At 40.1% G+C, this 22,343-nt stretch overlaps 1 protein-coding gene across 1 annotated transcript in view; it reads left to right on the top strand.

The window, feature by feature from the left end:
• Positions 1-22,343, top strand: part of LOC145415432 (glutamate receptor ionotropic, kainate glr-3-like) — a 348,498-nt gene that overhangs the window by 127,978 nt on the left and 198,177 nt on the right. Inside the window, exon 3 of the mRNA XM_080284711.1 lies at positions 4,630-4,758. Coding sequence (XP_080140837.1) covers positions 4,630-4,758 — 129 coding nt within the window. The remainder of the gene's footprint in view (positions 1-4,629; positions 4,759-22,343) is intronic.

Raw genomic sequence — 22,343 nt, forward strand, 5'->3', positions numbered from 1 at the left:
TCCAATGTATCGTTGCCGTTTCAGCCCAGTGTCGGAAAAATAGTTTTATTTATATATTGGCCCAACACAAGTTTTACATTACTTGGCCTGATATAAACAGAATATTATGGCCAGAAATCAGTCCAGTGCATGGTTGCCGTTTTCCCTTAGTTCCATTATATGCTAGTGCTGACCCGCCATTTTAGTTTTTACTGGGTACGTGTCGATTCATGTAAATATAAACTGCTGTATCAGACCTATTCATAACCATTACGAAACCATCTGTTAGCCAGCATTGGTTATTTATCAGACCATTAAAGGCAAAACTGCATATGCGGTTTTCTTTTTACAAGTAGAGAGACCACCTTTGAATTACCTTAAGTGAGCTGAACATCATTCATGTCTGTTGAATAGTGATATTTAGCACAGTACAAGGTGATTTAAAGGTGGTTTTGTAGCTTGGAAAAAGTTTGTGATAAGTCTCTTTACGTCCTGCGGCTCTCAAACATCTGCAGTTTATAATTCTTGGTTCTTTGTTAAAGCATGTCTGGTAAGGACTGCACACATTATTCTACTGGACAGACTGCCAGACCTGTATAGAAGCCAAATAGATTGAAATAATAATAATAATAATATGAATATGAATTTGAATATGAATAATAATAAAAACCAGGTTTAGCGTGAGAAGGGGGAAAAAAGTACAGACTACATTAAATCAGTATTTACATTACCACAGTAATAACGAAGTATCTATTCAACTACTAAGAAAACAAGGAGTTTTGCCAAGTCAAATTTAGTGCAAAGAGTGTAATTTGCCCTGCAAATATCGGGAAGATAGACATCAGTGGTACTGCGGGCGGTGGAAGAAAAGTCGGAAAAATAAGGGGAAAATACAGTGCAAATTCACTGTTTCGGATAATAATAATAATAATAATAATAATAATAATAATAATAATGATAGAATAATAAATAATCAATTGTTATTCAGAATAGTTATAATACAATGCACAATTTTCTAATTTTCAAGTAAAAATAGAATATTTAAGACCATCGATCGACTAGCCATTTTTTGTTTCAGTGTTCTCAACCTAAAATTAACTTAAAAATGGCAAAATTTATATATGGGCAAACATTAAACAAACAGCTGGAAATGGCGTGATAAGGGTTTGACTATATAGACCCAATTCAGGTATATGCTAGCACTGGCAACACCATTCTGTTTCAATTCTGGTTTGTCAGAATTGGAATGGAGGAGTACTTTGTGTATTAAGCCAATGCAGGTCACATGCGATTTGCCGCAAGCCGGTGGTACCGATACTAATCCGGAATGAACCGATATTGGCCCAGTAACCCCATGGTTTCTGGGTCCATGGCCAGAAGGTATCTGAGTGTACCTCGCGCATTACAGAGGTTGTTCTCTCGGGCATGGAAGCATACATTTCTTTCTCATATATTTTGACTAATGCAAAAAAGCCATGGTTTAATCACGCTTATTCTAATGCTATCCACAACAAGAAGAAGGCTTACAAAAGGTACCAGAGCTAACCCATTGCTGAATCACATCATTTTTATGTTTCTGCCCGGAATGGTGCTAAGTCTATTCTTCGCTCAGCTAAAAATAATTTCATCCATACTAAATGCTCTCAGCTCTCCAACTCGAATTCATCCCTCTCCTTCTGGCACCTTTCCAAAAACCATTCTAACAACTTTATCCCATCATCCTTCCCTTCTCTTTTCTACTCTGATGGCTATGTAGCTATTTCTTCTACTGATAAAGAAGATCACTTCACTCAGACTTTCTCTTCCAATTCCACCTTAGACGATTCCGGTGCTGTTCCGTCATCACTTCCCCCATCTGACTTCCTCATGGTTGGTATTAAAATTTCTTCAGCTGATGTATTTTCTGCGATTACTGGACTCAGTACTAACAAGGCTTATGGGCCTGATGGGGTCCCTCCTGTTGTCCTCAAGAACTGTGCTTCTATGCTTACACCCTGCCTGGGTAAACTCTTTCGCCTTTATCTGTCAACTTGTATCTTTCCTTCTTGCTGGTAGTTTGCTCTCATTCAGCCAGTCCCAAAGAAGGGTGACCATACCCAACCCTCAAACTATCGCCCAGTTGCATTAACATCCTGTGTCGCAAAAGGTTTCGAGTCTATTCTTAACAGAAAAATTTAAAAGCATCTTTCTTATCGCTGCCATCTTTCCAAACGTCAGTATGGGTTCCGTCAGGGTCTCTCACTGGCGATCTTCTCGCCCACCTTTCAGACTCCTGGTCATCCTCCTTTCGGGACTTTGGCGAAAACTTTGCTATTGCACTTGACATCTCAAAGGCTTTTGATCGAGTTTGGCATAAATCTTTAATTTCCAAACTGCCCTCTTACGGTTTATATCCTTCCGTGCCTTCATCTATAACTCCCTTTCTGGTCGTTCTATAACTGCTGTTGTAGACGGCCATCGTTCTTCTCCTATATCTATGAATAGTGGTGTTCCTCACGGCTCTGTGCTATCACCAATTTCTTCCTTTTATTCATCAGTGACCTAAGCTGTGCATCCAACCCTATCCACTCATACGCTGATGATTCCATTCGGTTCCTGCAACGTCCATCTCAGCAGTTACTTCAACAAACAAGGAATGAGGCTATGGTACATCTAATGTCTGACTTGGCTTGTATCCCTGAGTGGGGTAAAAGTAATTTTGTTGTTTTTAATGTATCGAAGACTCAGTTCTTACACCTATCAACCCGACAAAATCTTCCACAGGAGTGCCCACTAGTGTTTAATAATATGCAGCTCAATCCTGCATCATCCTTCAACATATTTGGGTTTTCATTGTCTCGGGACATTTGGAAATATCATATTAAGTCTCTTGTAAAATCTGCTTCCAATAGATTAGGTGTGCTAAACCGACTCCATACTTTCTTCATCCCTGCACAGTTGTTGACTTTATACACGGTTTTTATTCGCCCCTGTGTAGAGTACAAATCTCATGTGTGGGGAGGCTCCCCACATACAGCGTTTTTCAAAAGAGTGGAGTCAAAGGCTTTTCGTCTCATTAACTCTCCTCTTCTTACTGACTCCCTTCAACCTCTGTCTCTTTCCCACACTGTTGCGTCATTATCTCTTTTCTATAGCTGCTTCAATAGTCACTGCTCCTCTGAACTGTCTGCTTGCATCCCTCAACCTCTATGATGGGCGCGTAGCACCCACCTAGCAACAAATTCTCATCCTTTTTCTGTCCAAGTCTCTAATGCAAGAGTTGACCGTTACTCCCAGCCCTTCATTTATGGAACTGGTCAACTCTGGAATTGTCTCCTTCTGTTTGTATTTCCTACTTCCTGTGATCTCCAGTCTTTCAAACGCAGTGTGTCCAGGCATCTCGAAATGAACGGATCTCGAATTTGGCTCTCGTTTTTATTGTTTTTGTTTTTCTCTTGGAAAGAGCGGTTTGTGGGCTCCTGGCCTTTGGTTCTTTCTTCCTTGCATTAAAAAAACAGTATCTTGATCTGCTATAAGTTCAGGTACCTTGATCTGATTTAAGTTCAGGTACCTTGGTTTTCTATAAGTTCAGGTACCAGTATCTTCATATCCTTTAAGTTCAGGTACCTTGATTTGCCGTAAGTTCAGGTACCTTGATTTGCTATAAGTTCAGGTACGTTGATCTTCTTTAAGCTTCTTGATCTGCAACACGTTCAGGTATTTTGATTTGCTGTAGGTTCATGTACCTTGATTTGTGACACATCTAGATATTTTGATCTGCTTTAGGTTCAAGTATCATCATTTGCTATAAGTTCAGGTACTTTGATTTGTCACAGCTTCAGGTACCTTCACACAATCTTGCGAACCCATTGTGTTGAAAACTTCTCTTTCTGTTTGAAAATAAAAGGGGGGGAGGGAAGCTAATACTTTAGATATATCAGGTGTGAATGATACAAAGGTTCTGTCTAAGAATGTGAAATAGACAGGTTGAGTTGGAGAGATATTTTGCTTTAGTTAGTTTCTCCTGCGTCTTTTCCATTTAAAAGGATACCCACGTAGGTTGGCAGGGTACCAGAGACTGGTCTGATAGTCGCTAAGATTTGGCCCGATGAATGGCCGATATTTTATTATTTAAATAATAAAAAATGTAAAGCGCTGGCAATAGCTGTTCTTTACACACACACACACACACACACACACAGATCCATTATTTATGAGATACATGCATACATTATGTGTAAATGATTGAGAGGTAGGTCCAGAATGATGACATTTTCCCGTAAAAATCTTGAGTGTTCAAAGCACATCGTTAGCTTGTCAAAAAGGAATGTGTTTATGAGAAATCGAACGTCAAATTTGAACATAAATTTCCTGGAGTGCATAACAAGTTAAATGAGGGTGAAACTTCACACAAATTATCTCAATTGTCCAACTGATTGTCAAATGACTAATAAAATTAAATTTGTAACTAGCTCGTACATGCATATTTTCAGGGAGCTCTCATCCTTTTAGCTTATTTCCATATATCGATGATCGATTAAGATAATACTGTACAGCTATATTCATCTTTTCAGTAATAGTTTGTCTTAAAAAATAACAAGCTACACATTATTGTTAGTCCATGTGTAAGTGGACAATTTTGAGATTAGCAATGAACTTCGTGTGATTCAGGCGAGTAGGTGCTGGAGTGGTGGTCGTGGGTGAGTCAGTGAGCCAGTTGTGGGGCCGCATCACCCCACCTTGTCGGGCGCTCTTCCTCTGCCTCACCAAGAATAAAAACGAAACCAGCAAGGCACTCAGGTAATGTATTACGACCGTATGCTGATAATTTTAGTTGCAAAGGGGAAGCATGCCCTAAAAAAAAAAAAAAAAAAAAATGAAATAAACGGCTATTAGATTTAGTCAACCTGTATCTGAGTGCACAACGCAGTTAAAAAAATAAATAGGTAGACCATGTATTCATTCATGCTTTATATAACATCGAGATGTTGGGAGCTTGCTTTCCCCTTCGTTATTTAAGTTTTATGTCTATGGTTATTAAGTTTCCAAGAGGGACTATCATTAATAAACTTCACTAAATTCCAGTTTCGATACATGATACCTAACCTGAATCTCTACGTAACTTGCATTTGCATTGGCGCAATGGCTAAGGTCAGTGTGCAGTATTCAGCGGACCGGGGTTTGAAATGCAGCGCTAGTGAAGGAATGTCTCAGTTTCTTTAAGACCCTGGGTTTACTCCGTGTACTTTGATGGGTACACACCTTCTTGTCGGACGGGATGGAGTTGTCTTCCTCATTAAATCCTGTCATGGGCTCAGTCTATGACACCCATTGTGGCCGTCTGGGACTGAGCTGGTTAATCATTTCCGAGTGTATCAAGGGTATTTAGGAGCCAACATCCTTCCTCTCCCTGCGTGATTCCTTGTGGTTTAAAGAAAGGTGCTATTCCTGTCAGTTTATCATTCGTTTCAGAATAAAATCGAGAGAGGAAAGGTCGAGGCTGTATGAAAATGTACTCCATTAGAATGCAAAAAACATAAAGGGGAGGAAGGAGTTACAACCAGGTATAGGAAGACTGATTGGGGTGATACAGTGTATTCGTTATATGCCCACATCAAATTTATGTAGTTAGATTACCGACCAAAATAATCTTCTATCTATAGCCAGACACTTCAATCCCGTATGGCGTGGCCACGAACAAAATAATCACCTTCATGTGGCCCTGTCCCCTGCCATTTCGCTGCCCTCCCCCGAACTTACACCCCCTTTCTCATATTCCTCTATGCTCCATTCCTCCATCTCATCCTCGCCCCCCCCTCCACCTCACTCACGTACACTCTCCTAGTTAGTTTCTCACTCTCCACCCTCTCCACATGGCCAAACCACCTCAGTGTATTTCTCCTAATGCTTTCTAGCACATCCATACCACATCACTCCTTCACTTCCTCATTTGTCAGTCTGTCTCTCCATGTACTCCACGGGCTCTTCTCAAATAACTCATTTCTGCTGCTCTCACTCATGACTTGTGTCCTTTCAGCAAGGTCCAAGTTGCACTTCCATACGTTAGAATGGAGATCCCAATAATGTCATGTAGTGACTTTTTAACTTCCACGCTCACTTCCATATTCCTCATCACTGTCCTCAGTGAACCAGCCACCTTTCTTCCCTGTTGTACAAAATATATATACTAGCTATAAACTTTATAATTAGTCTGGTGTTTCGAGAATATTGCAAACCTTCGGAAAAATTACAAACCGGACTAGAACTGTCTTTACAGTATGCACGGGAAATCCAGAAACATTCAAATAGTGTATTAAGTGATATGGATCCCTTCCTTTCTCAGCTGCATTTCATGACAAAAGTTTGTCATATTCCACTACTGCTTATGAGGCAGTCGTCAGTGACAATGTGGGTTTGATGTATGTGAATCATTCCATCATCGTGAACCATCGTCAGACTGCTAAACTATCCGTGTTCCGCTATTTGGCTTTTCTTGTGCCCCAGTTTCTACATCCTTAGAGCCGGGGAAGAGGGGTAAACAAATTTGGGATTGCGATTGTACCCTCATATCAATAATTTCTTCACGTTACGAAAGGTAAGACAGAGGTGGAGGCATTATCCTTCCACAGTGAGGTGGATCATGGATCCATATGGGCCTGGTTGCTGATAAGGACTATTTAATTTTGGTCTGATGTGAGATATCAATACGCAAAACATTTTCAACTTCTGCGTAACATCATCGAATGTAGTGTTCATATCAGACAAAAATCTAAGATGAGATTATACTGAATGTTTCACTAACAAATTTTTAATAATGTATTAATTTAAGCCAGAACAAAACTGATATAATGCATTATTAGTGTGTTTGTTTCAGACCTGTGCCTTAACTTTCTCCTCCCTCTGTTAATTTGATTGAACACATTCGATTTCTGCATCGGCGTGTGACTTTGGTGAAATTTAAAATGTTTCTTAACACCGTAGAACTTAGCTGTAAATGTTGTAATTGTAATGAACATGATCTTTCATAATTAGGATTTTCCAAATTCCAGTCTTTGCATATAAGCTGCTGCAGCCACTGTCTACTATAATTCTGCAAGCGTTTTTGGTATCATAGGCATCATTTGCTGACGTGTCGTCTCTTGCACTCACTGGTTGCACAGACGACAACTTAACTAAAGCACACAATATGATTACCTGCACAGTCTGGACAAATTTATATGCAGGATCGTAACATGTTCAGCCGGTCCAGCTCGGCCCTCCACCCTCTCCTCACACATCTCCCCAGCCCTTGTGTCATTCCATTTATTGCTATTACCGTAAAAGAAGGACGTGTATTTACAACAGCAAATTTCCGATGAGAAATTAGCGTTCATATAATTATTGTTTATTTTATAAAATGGCTATATAATAGTCAGACCTTTCTTCTTCTTCTTCTTCTTCTGTCTGTCGAAAAAAAAAAAAAAATTCTGGTTGGGTATAATACAAATCGGCAAAATCTTGCCAAAAAATTGCTAGTCTGGCATATTTAGAGATGGACAGGGGCCACATCAAGTAGTCCTGTCTAGATTATCAGGTAATACCTGAAAATGTACTTAAGTTACTGTGTTGGTGTGGAGCTGCAGTACGCTGCTTGTTAAGAAATGTCCTTCTAAGCAATTGTCAGTGTCACATTTTGTGTGACGTATACTTCTGAAACATTACCTAACTGCAATATCTAGTATGGAGACATTTTTAATTGTGGTAGGTGAGGGTGCTCACCATCCACTCACTCGATGTAGTGCTGCTCTCGGGTATTTGCCCTTTCCTCTCCTCCATCCTTCTTTCCTTCCATCCTCTTCTGTCTTTCTTTCCTTCATTCTTTCCTCTTCCTTCTGCCTGTGGATGACTCTACATTGAGTGACAATCCAAACGGTTTCCTGTACACCAGGAAACCATTTACTACGCTGGGTGGTAACCATATAACCAAATTTTTTCGCATTGTGGTTTAGTGAGTAATTACGGGGCTCCAATCGGATTGAGCCGGTGAAGGTTTATATCCAATGGGTGGTTGGGGTTTATTGCTCACGTAATGCCACTCAGGTTTGAGTGAGGCTGGTCACTCTCATTTTAAATGTCAGGATCAACTTGCCTAGCTCCATGCTCCGACGCTTCTCATGGGGCAATGTAGGATTGGATGATGAATGACTGAATGAATAAGACATTTTTATGAATACGCTTCGATTATTTGCATATTACAGTTATTTACCGTATTTTGGATGAGCACTGCATAATTTGAAATTAGGTACCAACTTTTGTAAACACCATAATATATTAATAAATAAACAAAAACATACAGACAACTCAGCTCCCGCGACTAACAATTGACCTAAGGGTCAAAAGGCCAAACATTTAACATTACCCTGTGATTCTGACCTTTAACGGATTGTTCACAGAAGCGATATACTACGTTATCTTGATTGAACAGTAACTGTTCCACAGAGTTTAGATGAAATCGGATCAAAATGTTCTGGTTAAATTTGCCCTATGACCTTGACATTCGACCTTCCTCTATGACCTTGACGTCTGAATGACTTCTCAAAATCGAATTCCTTTTTTCTAGCCTTACCCTGAACCTCTTCACAAAGTATGATCTACTATAAAGCAGATAAAAATTCAAGTTGGCTTTGCCATGTTACTTTGACCTATTGATCTCGAAAATAACAGATTAACCTTTGTTGAAAACAAGATACCGGTATTTACCTATGTTGACTCTCAGCCTTCCCTTCAAGTTTGATTTAAATCAGGTCAAAATTATTATATTCAGCATAGTCTGTTGACATACAAGCACACGAATCAACACTGACTTTGCACTGTGACTCTTCTTTTAACTTATGTTCTCATAATCAGATATTGTCTTCGTTCTTAACTTCATAGGGTGAGTGAAAAAGAGTAAGAGAAAAAAATGAATGAGGCAACATGAATGAGAGAGAGAGAGAGAGAGAGAGAGAGAGAGAGAGAGAGAGAGAGAGAGAGAGAGAGAGAGAGAGATTTTGAAGTGTGAAAATGAATGCAGAGTGCAAGAAAAGAAACTGTGACGGTAAGGGCGCGTCCACATGTGCTGGAACAAGTGATGGCAACATGTGAACAACACAATAACAAGCAAGATGCAAACATGCTGGGAACAGCAGCATTCAGATCACGTTTTCAACATGATGGTGAAGCCTCAGCTGCCTCGTATGGAAACACTTCACCTCTGCTGCCAGTAGGTTTGAAGCTGCACTGCAACATGTTTGCATACATCTGCGAGTACTGCTGCATACATCTATCCAGACATGTAGCCAGCTGTGTTTTCAACACATGTTTGAGTACACGTGTGGACACGCCTTTACTACACGGTGTAAGTGTAAGAGTGAGTGAGGGTATGAATGTTAGTGAAGGTCTGAGCAGAAATGATAAGATATCGATTTTTTTTTTTTTTTTTTACATTGAACGGTACTGTGAGTACGTAAGTGTACTGTGAGTGCGTGAGTGTATGTTCAGGAATAGAGGGATTTAGATTTGGAGTGCGGAGTTGGGGGGGGGGTCTTTATTGGGAGCAGTGTCTCCATGTGGGGTTGGGGAGGTTGGGGCCCAGTTAGCGGCTGGCCCAGTTCGTTAGTGGATTAGTCTCTGAGTCCCTAGTTACCAGGAGAGTACTGGGCACCTCCAGCAATCTTATCTGTGTCTAACTGAATGTGAGGCGATGTTACAAAAATTCTGAGCCAGTTCCTCAAAAATAATGTTGAGAATTTTCATAAAAACTTTAACCCGCCATGTGCCAGTGCCGTTTTAAAACGGTCTGACATAATGCCGCGGCCAGTGCCAGTGCCGTTTTTAAATGGTTTAAAATAATAAACTTCACTGTGACCATATTTTTCAAGATTCGCGGGTAAAAATTGACAGGCATGTAAGGTAACTGTTTCTCTACCATCCCCCAGGCTGTCAAGGCCATACACTCACTCGCTCCCCCCTTCACGTTTGCTCTACCTCACTCTGCCTGTGTGCCTCACCCAGTGCTGTACATAGTGAAGGCATTTTGAAAATATTTTCATGTAAATGTAAGTTTTAAATATATTCTTGTAAGTGTAAGGACTATATAGTGAAATCACATTGTAAATACCTTCTTGTAAGTGCCAGGACTGTACATAATGAAGTCAGGTTGTACCTATCTTCAAGTAAGTGTAAGATAATGCATTCACAGTGAGAAAGACATGCAAATTATGGTAGATGCTGAAGTAATAAGTAATCAGAAAAGTGTTCTGAACATTGCTATACCTTCCCAGCATAAATACCTGAGTATACCTTACATAGAAAACGGCTTTCTCTCATGTACGTGATGAGAGTGAGAGAGTGGCTATACCTGTACACGAGTATGCAGGACTCAATAAAACTAATTTCCGAGCCTCGGTGAACATTTTAATGGCGAAATTCGTTGTTTCCACATCAGAATCTATCATTTTGGCCCCCCCCAAAAAAAGCCGAAAAATGGCCAGCACTGGGGTGACCCATAGGGATAAAAATAGTTGGCATGCGGTGTGTTAAGATTCTTTTGCTCCAAATTGTTCGTTACCATAGGACAACTGATTTGGTGGTTGAGTTAAATGAGCATCAAGTTCGAGTTTGCCTGTTGCAGGTAACAGTTTGTGAATTATATTTGATACCATGGTAATCGTTGATCCTTATAATGCCATCAACACATCATCAAAACATCCCAGCTAACCTCAGCTAACACTATAATTCCAACCATTAATGTAATATCCCGTACATAACAGAGACATTCAATATTACTGCCCAAGAGGTAGGACATCAGAGGGATGGAGGGATCAGGCCTTTATTACTGTATCATATTACTAGAATTCTGGAATGGGCTTTAGCGTGTGCCCAATGCCATATATATATATATATATATATATATATATATATATATATATATATATATATATATATATATATACATACAAACATATACATATATATACATATATACATATACATATATATACATACATACATATACATATATATACATATATATACATACATACATATTATATATATATATATATATATATATATATATATATATATATAAATGTATATATATATATATATATATATATATATATATATATATATATATATATACAGTATATAATTACATGGCTCTTACCTGCATAGAATATTAATTAATCATTATCGGTAAATAAGTAATATCCTTTAATAATAGATGGTGCATAACTTCACTGTCATTTTCACAAAATCAATAATACGGCAACATATATGAACACTGTTAATAAATAGTGGTTGTGTAAGAGCCGGTAGATAATATCCTGCGTTGCGAGTGTGGCGGTATTAACTCAGCAAGTTCACATGTCCCTTATCAATGCCCAACGTATCTTTTATCATACGCGTAATGAAGCATAGTAATTTCTACAGATTTCTATATCAGGCGTAAGTGCCGAGGCCCAGTTTCAGCTGTTGACGTCTTAACCTGCACCAACATTTATGACCGCAGTATAACTGTTTATGCATAACAGTTTGTTATATCTGTTTTACACACCCCATTTTGTTCTTTGGGAAGAAACGAAATCGTGGATTAGTTCCAGTTCATCAGTTTTTCCCACAAACAACACATCGGCGTCCATCGTTTGGAGCTATGTTTATTTGTACCACCACGCCCATCGCATCCCGCCTGTCAACTTACGTAAACAAACAGACGACACACCGGCGACCACAATGCCATCTGTTGACCAAGCCAGCCAGTGTGCCACACGTACGATAATTATCGTAATTGTACGATAATATTGCCTTTGATACATGTACGATACCATTTTCTATTATCGTACGGTTTGTACGATAATTTTGGATTGACAGCTAGCATGGCTGTAAACTTTGTGGCGGGCATAGCTAATCATGCACAGTTGTTGCACAATTTGACAGATGAGTGATCTTAAGGGCTAATGTAATGGTGATCACTGAAAATACTTCTTTTATTGTCTTGGTGAGTTATCATCTGCAAGAGGAAGCTCATTTCTAAAAGTTATCTGTTTAAGTTTTATGGACTGCATTCTGCTACCAAACAGACTGATTTTCTAGAGTGACACAAAGGCTATTTCTTGTAACATTATTTTTGTAATAAAGGATATGATTATATTATTATATTATTATGCTATTTTCATGGTGTGCCCTAATTAGTATGATACAAAGTAAAGTGATAAATATACACCAAAGTACTGCATACGTCAGTACCTTACAAAATTAAGGTACTGATGAAGATTTATTGTAATGGGTAAGTTTTCAGTAAATACACCAAGGTATCGGCGACAGTTTTAAAATACATCAGATTATTAAACACTATAAAAGTGAATTTAATAGTGTACGATAATTCCACCGAAAAAACGATAATTTTGAAGAGCCGGTACGATAATTCTCATCCAAAGGTGTGGCAACACTGAAGCCAGCTCGTTACACTGGGTCTCTTATTCGCCCGTAAGAGTTTATACTCCGTATCTTTTCTCCTCCGTGATCGACACACAGTTGGGCTAGGCTGTTTCCTGCAGTGTGATATTTATCAACTCGATTCACAGAACGCTAAGCAAGGTGTTAATAAATGAATATTAAAGATTCTGAATAATACATATGAATATAAGCAATGTATATCGGCCACCCTTAACACGCCCACACTAAGAAAGAATATACCTGAGGGAAAATTCGTTCTCAAGAGCGCGAGAGGCAATCGGCAATCGCGTTATCAACCCTGATATGCTCTGCGTTCAGGTTATACTCGTACAGAAAGAGGCTCCAGCGGGTTAGCCTTTGATCTTTACCTTTTAACTGGTTTAGAAACTTTAAGAGGTGATGATCGATGTAAACAGTGACTGTCGGCCCAAAAGCAGCGTTAAGATCTGACTCCCTCGCTGATCCTCACTCCTTGCATTCATTGCGCATGCGCCGTCGGCTGCCAGACGTACGACTCATTCGCAGCAGAAGCCCTGCAGAGAGAAGACCTAGCGGGATGATTGGTTATTTCGTACGTCAGTGGACTTGGGAATTTTGCCAACTAAATCCGTGCTGATTTCACAGTTCAGTCCCATAATTTTTACCATTTACTCTTACTTGCCATTATCAGGTCTCATTCTCCTCTGAACCGTTTACAGTGAGCCTAATTCGGTGGGCCAAAAATAAGGACGAATCCTCAGTAAACAAAAGAAGACAGATTACCCACTGATATTTTCGTTACGACCCTATTATAGCTATTACAAGAGATTTACATGGCTTACATGTAGTTTCTTCGAAACTATGTGTGATTATAACCAGTGGTTTCGAGATGGTTAAGCCATTACCAACGATAACGAAGTTGCATAAGCTGTTGATCATGATGAAGCATAGGTAGAAATGTCAATATATACGAAATAACAGAAACAAGTTACATATAGTATTTAAATGGAATTCCAAGAGATTTCATTCAGAAACCATTTGACTGTCGATTCAATTACTATAATTGTGGGAAACGTGCAGAAACCACGAGATATTGCACTGTTAATAAAGCATATATAATAACCAGTGAGTTTTCTTGTCATTGGCTGCCATCCCTCCTACTCACAAACCCCATTTCATATATTTCTCTCCATTCCATCCCTCCAACTCATCCTTGGTCTCCCCCTCTTACTCCCCAAGTCAGACGCTCAACTATCTTCTTATCTTGGCCAAACCCTCTCATTATTTGTACTATCATTTTCATTTACATATTTTTTGTTGCAGGTAAAAATAGCAACAGTTATACGTTTGGAAGGCCTCTTTATTTAAGTTGTATTGAACAGGTAAGAACCATTCTGATTTACCAGAAGTGGGTTACTTAAATAGACGTGGAGTTTAGGTTGAAAGAAATTCATGATTAAACACTAAGATATATATATATATATATATCGCTTCCCGTCCGATCAGCGAAGTTAAGCAACGTTGGGTCTGGTTAGTACTTGGATGGGTGACCGCCTGGGAACACCAGATGCTGTTGGCATTCCTACGTGTCAAGTGGGGTTGGTGGAGGATTAGTGCCCCTCCCTGTAAAACAATTAACTCTAAGCCCTTGGCCACCCTGTCTGGGATACATGGCGTCTGGCAATGAATGAATATATATATATATTTGTGTGTGTGTGGTTGTATTTTTATAATTGAACTGTAAGCCACTCTTTGTTTAACCTAAAACAGTACTCTACTGGTAGCACTGCTCAACTTCAACCTTTCAGCATAGACTATCCACTTCTGGCCAACATTTTCACTAAATAGAATAAGTATTGATGATTTGATATGGTAAGGCACACCACTGTTTACTTTTAGACTAAATGAAGGTCCAAAGTGTCTAATAAATGAAGACAGGAGACAGGGAAGAACATACAAGAGAGAAAAAAAAATAAGTGGAAGGAAACAGACAAGAGTTTTGAAGTAAATGGAAGTGTTGTTTGATAAATACTGTAATTATTTGCAGATGATACATTTCTTTTCATTAGGCGATGGTAAACAAATAGTGCTTGGCATGAACTTTAGGAGCTGTATCTGAGAATCAAATTTGACAGCGTAAGAGAGCATCATTATTATTTTAGGGGGATGAAATTACTGACTGTCCAGTGATTCTGATTGGCCATTCAAAGGATTAGATTGAGAAGGGAGAAAAAGTGAGCAGATGGAGAGAACACTTAAATGAATTGCTGAACATAGAGAATGAAGTAATGCGAGTACAAGTGGCTTTGGAAAGGCTGGGAGAAGGAGGGAGGTGAGAAGACAGGAAGAAATCAGTAAGATGGAAATTGTGGAAGGAATGAAGAAAGTCAAAACGGGGAAAGCCCCAAGAACTGATGGAGTGTGTGGTGAAATGCTGAAGCATGGGGGAGAGATAGTAGTAGAATGGATGTGGAAGATGTGCAGATTGGCCTGGGAGGAAGGTAGAGTCCCAGAGGATTGGAAGTCAGGTATAATTATTCCCTTGTACAAAGGGAAAGGGGAAAAAGAAGTGTGTGGTAATCATAGAGGCATTTGCCTTTTTAGTGTAATACAAGTATACTGTAAGATACTTATTGACAGAGTTAAGGGAAATAACAGAAGAATTAGTTGAAGTACAGGGAGGCTTTAGGAAGGGAAGAGGTTGTGTAGATCAGATATTCATTCTTAGATCTTTAGTGGAAAAGTTTCCAGAGAAGGGAAAGAAGTTGTATGTGGCCTTCATGGCTTTGGAGAAAACATAGGACAGGGTGGATAGAGAAGGATTGTGGAAAGATTTAAGAATATATGGAGTAGATTGGACGTTGTTGAATGCTGTGAAGAGTATGTAATGAGGGTGCTAATGCTGCAGTATGTGTGGATAGTGAACTGCGTGAGTTTTTGTTTGAAGATTGGGTTGAAACAGGGATGTGTGATGTCTCCATGGTTGTTCAATTTGTTTATGGATGGGGTTATAAAAGAGATACAAGGTAGGGCAGTGGATGTTGGAATGGCCGTAAAGAGAGAGGGCAATGTTTGGAAACTCCCTGTACTGTTGTTTGCAGATGATACTGTGTTGTTAAGTGAAGACGAAGGGGAGCTGCAAGGCTTGGTGGGTGAGTTTGGGAGAGTGTGTAAGAAACGGAATCTAAAGGTGAATGCAGGGAAAAGTAAAGTTATGGTCTTCGAGAGAGGTGGTCAGTGAATGTACAGTGAGGTTGGATGATGAGGAAATGGAAAATGTGAGTACGTTTAAGTACTTGGGTGGTTTGATGAGTAAGGATGGAAGTTTGTAGGGTGAAGTGCTTGAAAGGGTACAACAATGAAGAAAGGTTGCTGGCTCCTTGAAGGCAGTGATAAGAAACAGTGAAGTGAGCATGGAAGTGAAAAAGTTATTACATAACTATTGTGATACCAACTCTAACATACGGAAGTGAAGCTTGGACGTTGTTGGAGGGACACAAGTCATGAGTGATAACAGTGGAATGAGTTATTTGAGAGGAGCCTGTGGAGTCACATGGAGAGACAGACTAGCAAATAAGGATGTGAAAGAACGTTGTGGTGTGGATGTGGATGTGATAGGAACAGTTAGGAGAAATGCACTGAGGTGGTTTGGCCACGTGGAGAGGATGGAGAGTGAGAAACTGACGAGGAGAGTGTATGTGAGTGAGGTGGAGGGAGAGAGAGGGAGGGGAAGGCCAAGGATGAGATGAAGGGATGGAGTGGAGAGGTATATGAGAGAGGGGGGTCTGAATTGGGAACAGAACAGTGAAATGGCAGGGGACAGGGTGACGTGGAGGCGATTTGTTTGTGGCCACCCCGTATAAGGGATTAAGGCGTCTGGCAATAGATAGATAGATATTATTTTCAAGATGTACAACAAGGAATGGGGCTTAGCTAGGTAGCGGTAAGGAGAGACCAGTAGGAATGGCCAGTGCATGACAGCACACTAAAACATTTCCACTATGTGTACAAGGAAAGGATGAATATTATTGAGTCACGAGTGGGAGCCATGGTAAAGAGTCATGAATTATGTTGTGGATTAACATGAAGACGCCTAGGCAAACCAATGAAGTTTACAGTGTTATGTTGGTATGGAAGCTTCATAAAGATCCACAAGGGATGCTTTGACGTGGCTCAGCAATACAGAGTAAACAGAGGGTGATTTAAAGTAGGAGAGAGTATGAGTAAAGAGGATGGATTGAGAGGATCAGAAATACTGAAGATGAAGTGGAGGGATGGAATGGAGAGGTATGTGAGAGAGATCTAGGACACCTAGATCTGGCATCCGCTGACTGGAGACAGGTGGCATGGAGACATTTTAGCTGAGACTGCTCATCAGGGATTGGCTGTAGAGACATCTGATGAGGTTTCCCATTATTTCACCAATAACAACTTACAAGGGGAGGTCTGTTTATTCTGGTGAAATCTTGTACTGTATGAAGATGCTCTTTTGTTGGGTGTAATATAAGTGGTACCTAATTTCTAACATAAGAAGTGAGAATTCCACAGTTGCAGGTAAAGCCTTCATTATGAACTAAAGAAAAATTATTTGCAGGACATAAATTCCATTTTAAAGAACCCATTGGTAATGCAAGGTTCCTCGGTATACAAGGAGGAGTGATGTACCATATATGTTGACCTTCATTATATATTATTTTGCTGTAGTAAACACTACTGGTAGTTTTCTCAGTGCCATATAATTAAACTTCCATTATACTGTAAATATTTATATCTTATTTTGCTATGGTACACACTACTGGATGTTGTACCAGTGCCACTCATAAACCAAACCTCTACTTCCAAGTCTCCACCACAATACATGCATGTTAAGAACCCAGATCTATTTCCTTCCCCCTTTATTTTTATGAATACAGGACACCTGTAAGTTGGTGTATGGATTATTTTTAAATTAATTTATTTTTCCTTCCTCTGCTCATCTTGACGACAAAAGTAATACTTTTATTTTGTACACACAATTGGAAGTTGTACCAGTCCTAGATCTTTCCGTTTTCATTAAATACATTATTACACGCCCTCTTCTGTCTTTCTTTCCCCTTCCTTCTGCCTGTGGGTGACTCAACACTAAGTGACAAGCCAAATTGGTTTCCTGTACACCAGGAAACCATTTACTATGCTGGGTAGTAACCACATAACCTAATTAAGGCACCTGATGGTCTAGTGCTTAATTTAGGCGCTCCAATCAGATTAAGCCTGTGTAAGTTTATATCCAAGGGTTGGTTGGGGTTTATTGCTCATGTGATGCCACTCAGGGATGAGTGAGGCTGGTCACTCTCGTCTTTAATGTCAGGACCAACTTGCCTAACCCTGGGCTCCGCTCCTGATGGGGCAACATAGGAGTGGATGATGGATGGATGAATGTTTGGAAATACATGATTTCTTTGCTTTTGTAACACTAGTGGAAGTTGTTCCAGTCCCATATCTTTATGCTTTTACTAAAAACATAAATATTAATTGCTCTAGTAACCACTTGTGGAAAGTGATCAATTCATATAGCCTAACCTTTGGTTAGGTTGTTATGCTAGGTTGCTTTACACTGGAGTGCGTAGCCTTTGACTGGGTGCCTCCATTCTTGCCTATCCCGTTTGCCCTGTAAGTGTGTTTTTCTTTAATTAGGCCTGTTATCTCAATTTCAGCCATCTTCATTGTATTTATCTGGTACAAATTCTGCCTGATTACCATTTTTCTTAAACCTTTCGTACTATAATTGATTTTCATTTTTGCAAATACTCATGCTTGTAAAAAAATGCATATTCATGCCATCTTTCCCTTCTCCTTAAGTAGGGTACAAATCTTTAAACTAACAGGTCAAACTCATTCCTCCTCACAGTTCTTTCAACCTGAATCTGATAATGGAAGAAGGGGAATAATAGTTTCCCGGGGCTAGCCCCTATTAAATCATATAGCCCTGGTAGGTGACAGGAAGGTGCTACCCCTCTCGGCAAGGCAGCTAGTGGGCATGGCTCGAACTCATGACCCCCCCCCAGTTCTGAGCCTGACGCTCTACCACTGAGCCACTCTGTCCCAAAATAATAGAAGAAACTTTGACTGGAAAACCAGTTATCATATTGCAGTAGTCCTAAAATGGGGTGAGTTTCATTAAATGTCCAAACAGGGAAAGTACAGGGTGAAGATAGTAAAACAAACCTCATATTCAATTATTTTTATTTTTCTGTGATTATATATGTAACTACCTGAATGTTGAATTAAGCAAGCAAAAACGAATAAGATTATTGGAGTAGATGCATGAACAGAGGTACTGATATACTACCCATAAGCACAATACCATATAGTGCACCCAAACTGCCTCCAAGTGGTTGCTGACAAACAAAATAATGGTCCTCCTACTTTGCAGTTAGCGAAATCTTAATTTCCAAAATGTCGAAATGCTGGTATTCCTTAAAATTTTGATGAAATCAGTTTACTCAACATATTTTTGTAAATACAGTATCATATGTATTCCCACCCCCACACAAACAGACACAATAACTATCTATCTATCTATTGCCAGACGCCTCAATCCCGTTTGGGGTGGCCACAAACAAATTGCCTCCACGTCGCCCTGTCCCCCGCCATTTCACTGCCCTGCTCCAAACTCACACCCCCCTCTCTCATATACCTCTCCACCCCATCCCTCCATTTCATCCTCGGCCTCCCCCTCCCTCTTCCCCCCTCCACCTCACTCACATACACTCTCTTCGTCAGTCTCTCACCATCCATCCTCTCCAAATGGCCAAACCACCTCAGTGTGTTCCTCATATCGCTTCCTATCACATCCACATCCACACCACAACGCTCCTTTATATCCTCATTTGTCAGCCTGTCTCTCTGTGACTCCACAGGCTCCTCTTAAATAACTCATTTCCACTGCTCTCACTCTTGACTTGTGTCCTTCCAACAACGTCCAAGCTTCACTTCCATACGTTAGAGTTGGTATCACAATACTGTCATGCAGTAACTTTTTCACTTTCGTGCTCACTTCCCTGTTTCTTATCACTGCTTTCAAAGAACCAGCAACCTTTCTTCCCTGCTGTACCCTTTCAAGCACTTCACCCTCCAAACCTCTATCCTTACTCATCACACTACCCAAATACTTAAATGTACTCACATTTTCCAATTCCTCACCATCCAAACTCGCTGTACATTCACGGACTTCACCTCTCTCAAAGACCATCACTTTACTCTTCCCTACATTCACCTTTAGATTCCGTTTCTTACACACTCTCCCAATCTCATCCACCAAGCCTTGGAGCTCCCCTTCGTCTTCACTCAAGAACACAGTATCATCTGCAAACAACAGTACAGGGAGTTTCCAAACACTATCCTCTCTCACCAGGGCCTCTCCAACATCCACTACCCTACCTTGTACCTCTTTTATTACCCCATCCATGTACAGATTGAACAACCATGGAGACATGACACAACCCTGTTTCAACCCAACCTTCAAAGAGAAAAATTCACTTAGTTCACCATCCACACGCACTGCAGTCTTAGCACCATCATACATACTCTTCACAGCATTCAACAACTTCCCATCTACTCCATATATTCTTAATATTTTCCACAATCCTTGCCTATCCATCCTGTCATATGCTTTCTACAAATCCATGAAAGCCACATACAACTTCTTTCCCTTCTCTAGAAACTTTTCCACTAAAGATCTAAGAATGAATATCTGATCAACACAACCTCTTCCCTTCCTAAAGCCTCCCTGTTCTTCTCCAACTAATTCCTCTGTTTTTTCTCTAACTCTGTCAATAAGTATCCTACCATACACTTTTCCTATTATACTAAGAAGACAAATGCCCCTATGATTATACCATACACTTCTTTTTCCCCTTTTCCTTTGTACAAGGGAATAATTATACCTGACTTCCAATCCTCCAGGACTCTACCTTCCTCCCAGGCCAATCTCCACATCTTCCACATCCATTCTACTACTATCTCTCCCCCATGCTTCAGCATTTCACCACACACTCCATCAATTCCTGGGGCTTTCCCCAATTTAACTTCCTTCATTGCTTCCACAACTTTTATCCTACTGATTTCTTCCTGTCTTCTCACCTCCCTCCTTCTCCCAGCCATTCCCCAGCCACTTATACTCGCATTACTTCCATCCTGTATGTTCAACAATTCCTTTAAATGTTCTCTCCATCTGCTCACTTTTCTCCCTTCTCCACTAGTAATCTACCATTTTTATCTTTCACTCCCCTGCTAACCTCACTTCCACCCTGTCTTACTCTCTTCACCTCTTTCCAGAACATTTTCTTACAGTCCCTCCACTTTACACTCAAATTCCTTCCAAATTCCTCATCCATTCTCTTCTTACTCTCTCTTACTAATCTTTTCACCTCTCTCTTTCTTTCTGCATATAACTCTCTCTTCCGCCTCTCAGCTTCTTCCATGCCCCATTTCTCATCCATTCATTGTATGCTTTCTTCTTTTGTGCCACAGCCTGTCTCACCTCTTCAGTTCAGCACGCTGTTCCTTGCACCCCCCCTCCGTCTTCTCTTCCTCCCACACACCACATCACATGCAGCACATATTTCTTCTGTAAATATCCTGCACACACCTTCCACGTCCCCCATCTGCTCCAATTCATATTTGCCCAATCGTTCCTCCACTTCTCTCTTATACTCTGCCTTTTTCTCATCCTCTTGTAACCTTTCCACTCTCCTTGTAACTACTCCTTCCTCTCGTCTTTCCCTTCTTCTATTCCTCCATCTTACTTGGATCCTAATTCTGGCCACCACCAAGTAGTGGTCAGAAAGTCCACTCCCCCAGCCTCTATAAGCTCTTGCATCCATTACACATCTTTGCATCCTTTCATCCACACACACACATAATCAATCATTGCCTTCCTTTCACTCAGTTCACCACCCACCCTTCTCATCACTCGCCATGTATACCTGTGGATCATTTTATACCTGAAAAGGGTATTGGCTCTCACCAACCCCCTCTCAGCACAAAAGTCCACTAACGCACTGCCATTCTCATCTATCTCAGCAGGCACACCCCACTCACCAACTATTCCATCCACCTTCACATTCCCTACTTTACCATTCATATCACCAATCAAAAACACTCTCCCATTCCGTCCAAACTTTTCCATGCACACTTCCACATTTGTCCAGAACTCTTCTCTCACTCTGCTAGCACGATCTTGCATTGGCGCATACACACACACAATCGCCCACATTTGTATTCCAACTTTCAACTTTACCCACACAGTCCTTGACCCAACTTATCCGTACTGTCTTATGCTCTTCTTCCATCTTTTACTCACAACTATACATACTCCTTTCTTTGCCCTCTCATTCTCAACTACTCCTGCACATATACCCCATCCATACTCCCACTCTCTCACTTTCTCCTCTCCAATGATAACAATAATAGAAATTCCTTGCTTTGGCTTCCAGCATGAACACTGTATTGGCAAAGAGCTTTACCGTAGTACTCTGCAGACACCAAAGTCAGCTTAAACTGGACTCATCTGAATTATGTGGCTTTGTTCTTAATTTTTTGTTGTGTGATTTTCTCACCCCAGGAAGACAACATTTTCATTGTTTACTGGTAAATGTTCACACCAGAACCATGACTGTGATATAATGTACAATATAGTATATACGCTGTATACTGTGATGTGTGAACGGAACGCCAAGCAGTTGGATATTTATACACAGATGTCATGGTAATGATTGAGAAATAGTTTTCCAAGATTTTTATATTTCCATAAGCCTCTTGATCCTGAAAATGTCTGAATTTGGGAATTGCACTGTAGTACTGTATTAGTCACAACAATATCATAACCATGCAGGACCTCATCAACCCACAAATTATAAATAGAGTGTACACAAGATTTTTTTTTTTTT

This window comes from Coenobita brevimanus, chromosome 102, assembly GCF_032717465.1.
Source record: "Coenobita brevimanus isolate Jiangsu-jjx chromosome 102, ASM3271746v2, whole genome shotgun sequence".
Classification (NCBI taxonomy): Eukaryota; Metazoa; Arthropoda; class Malacostraca; order Decapoda; family Coenobitidae; genus Coenobita; species Coenobita brevimanus.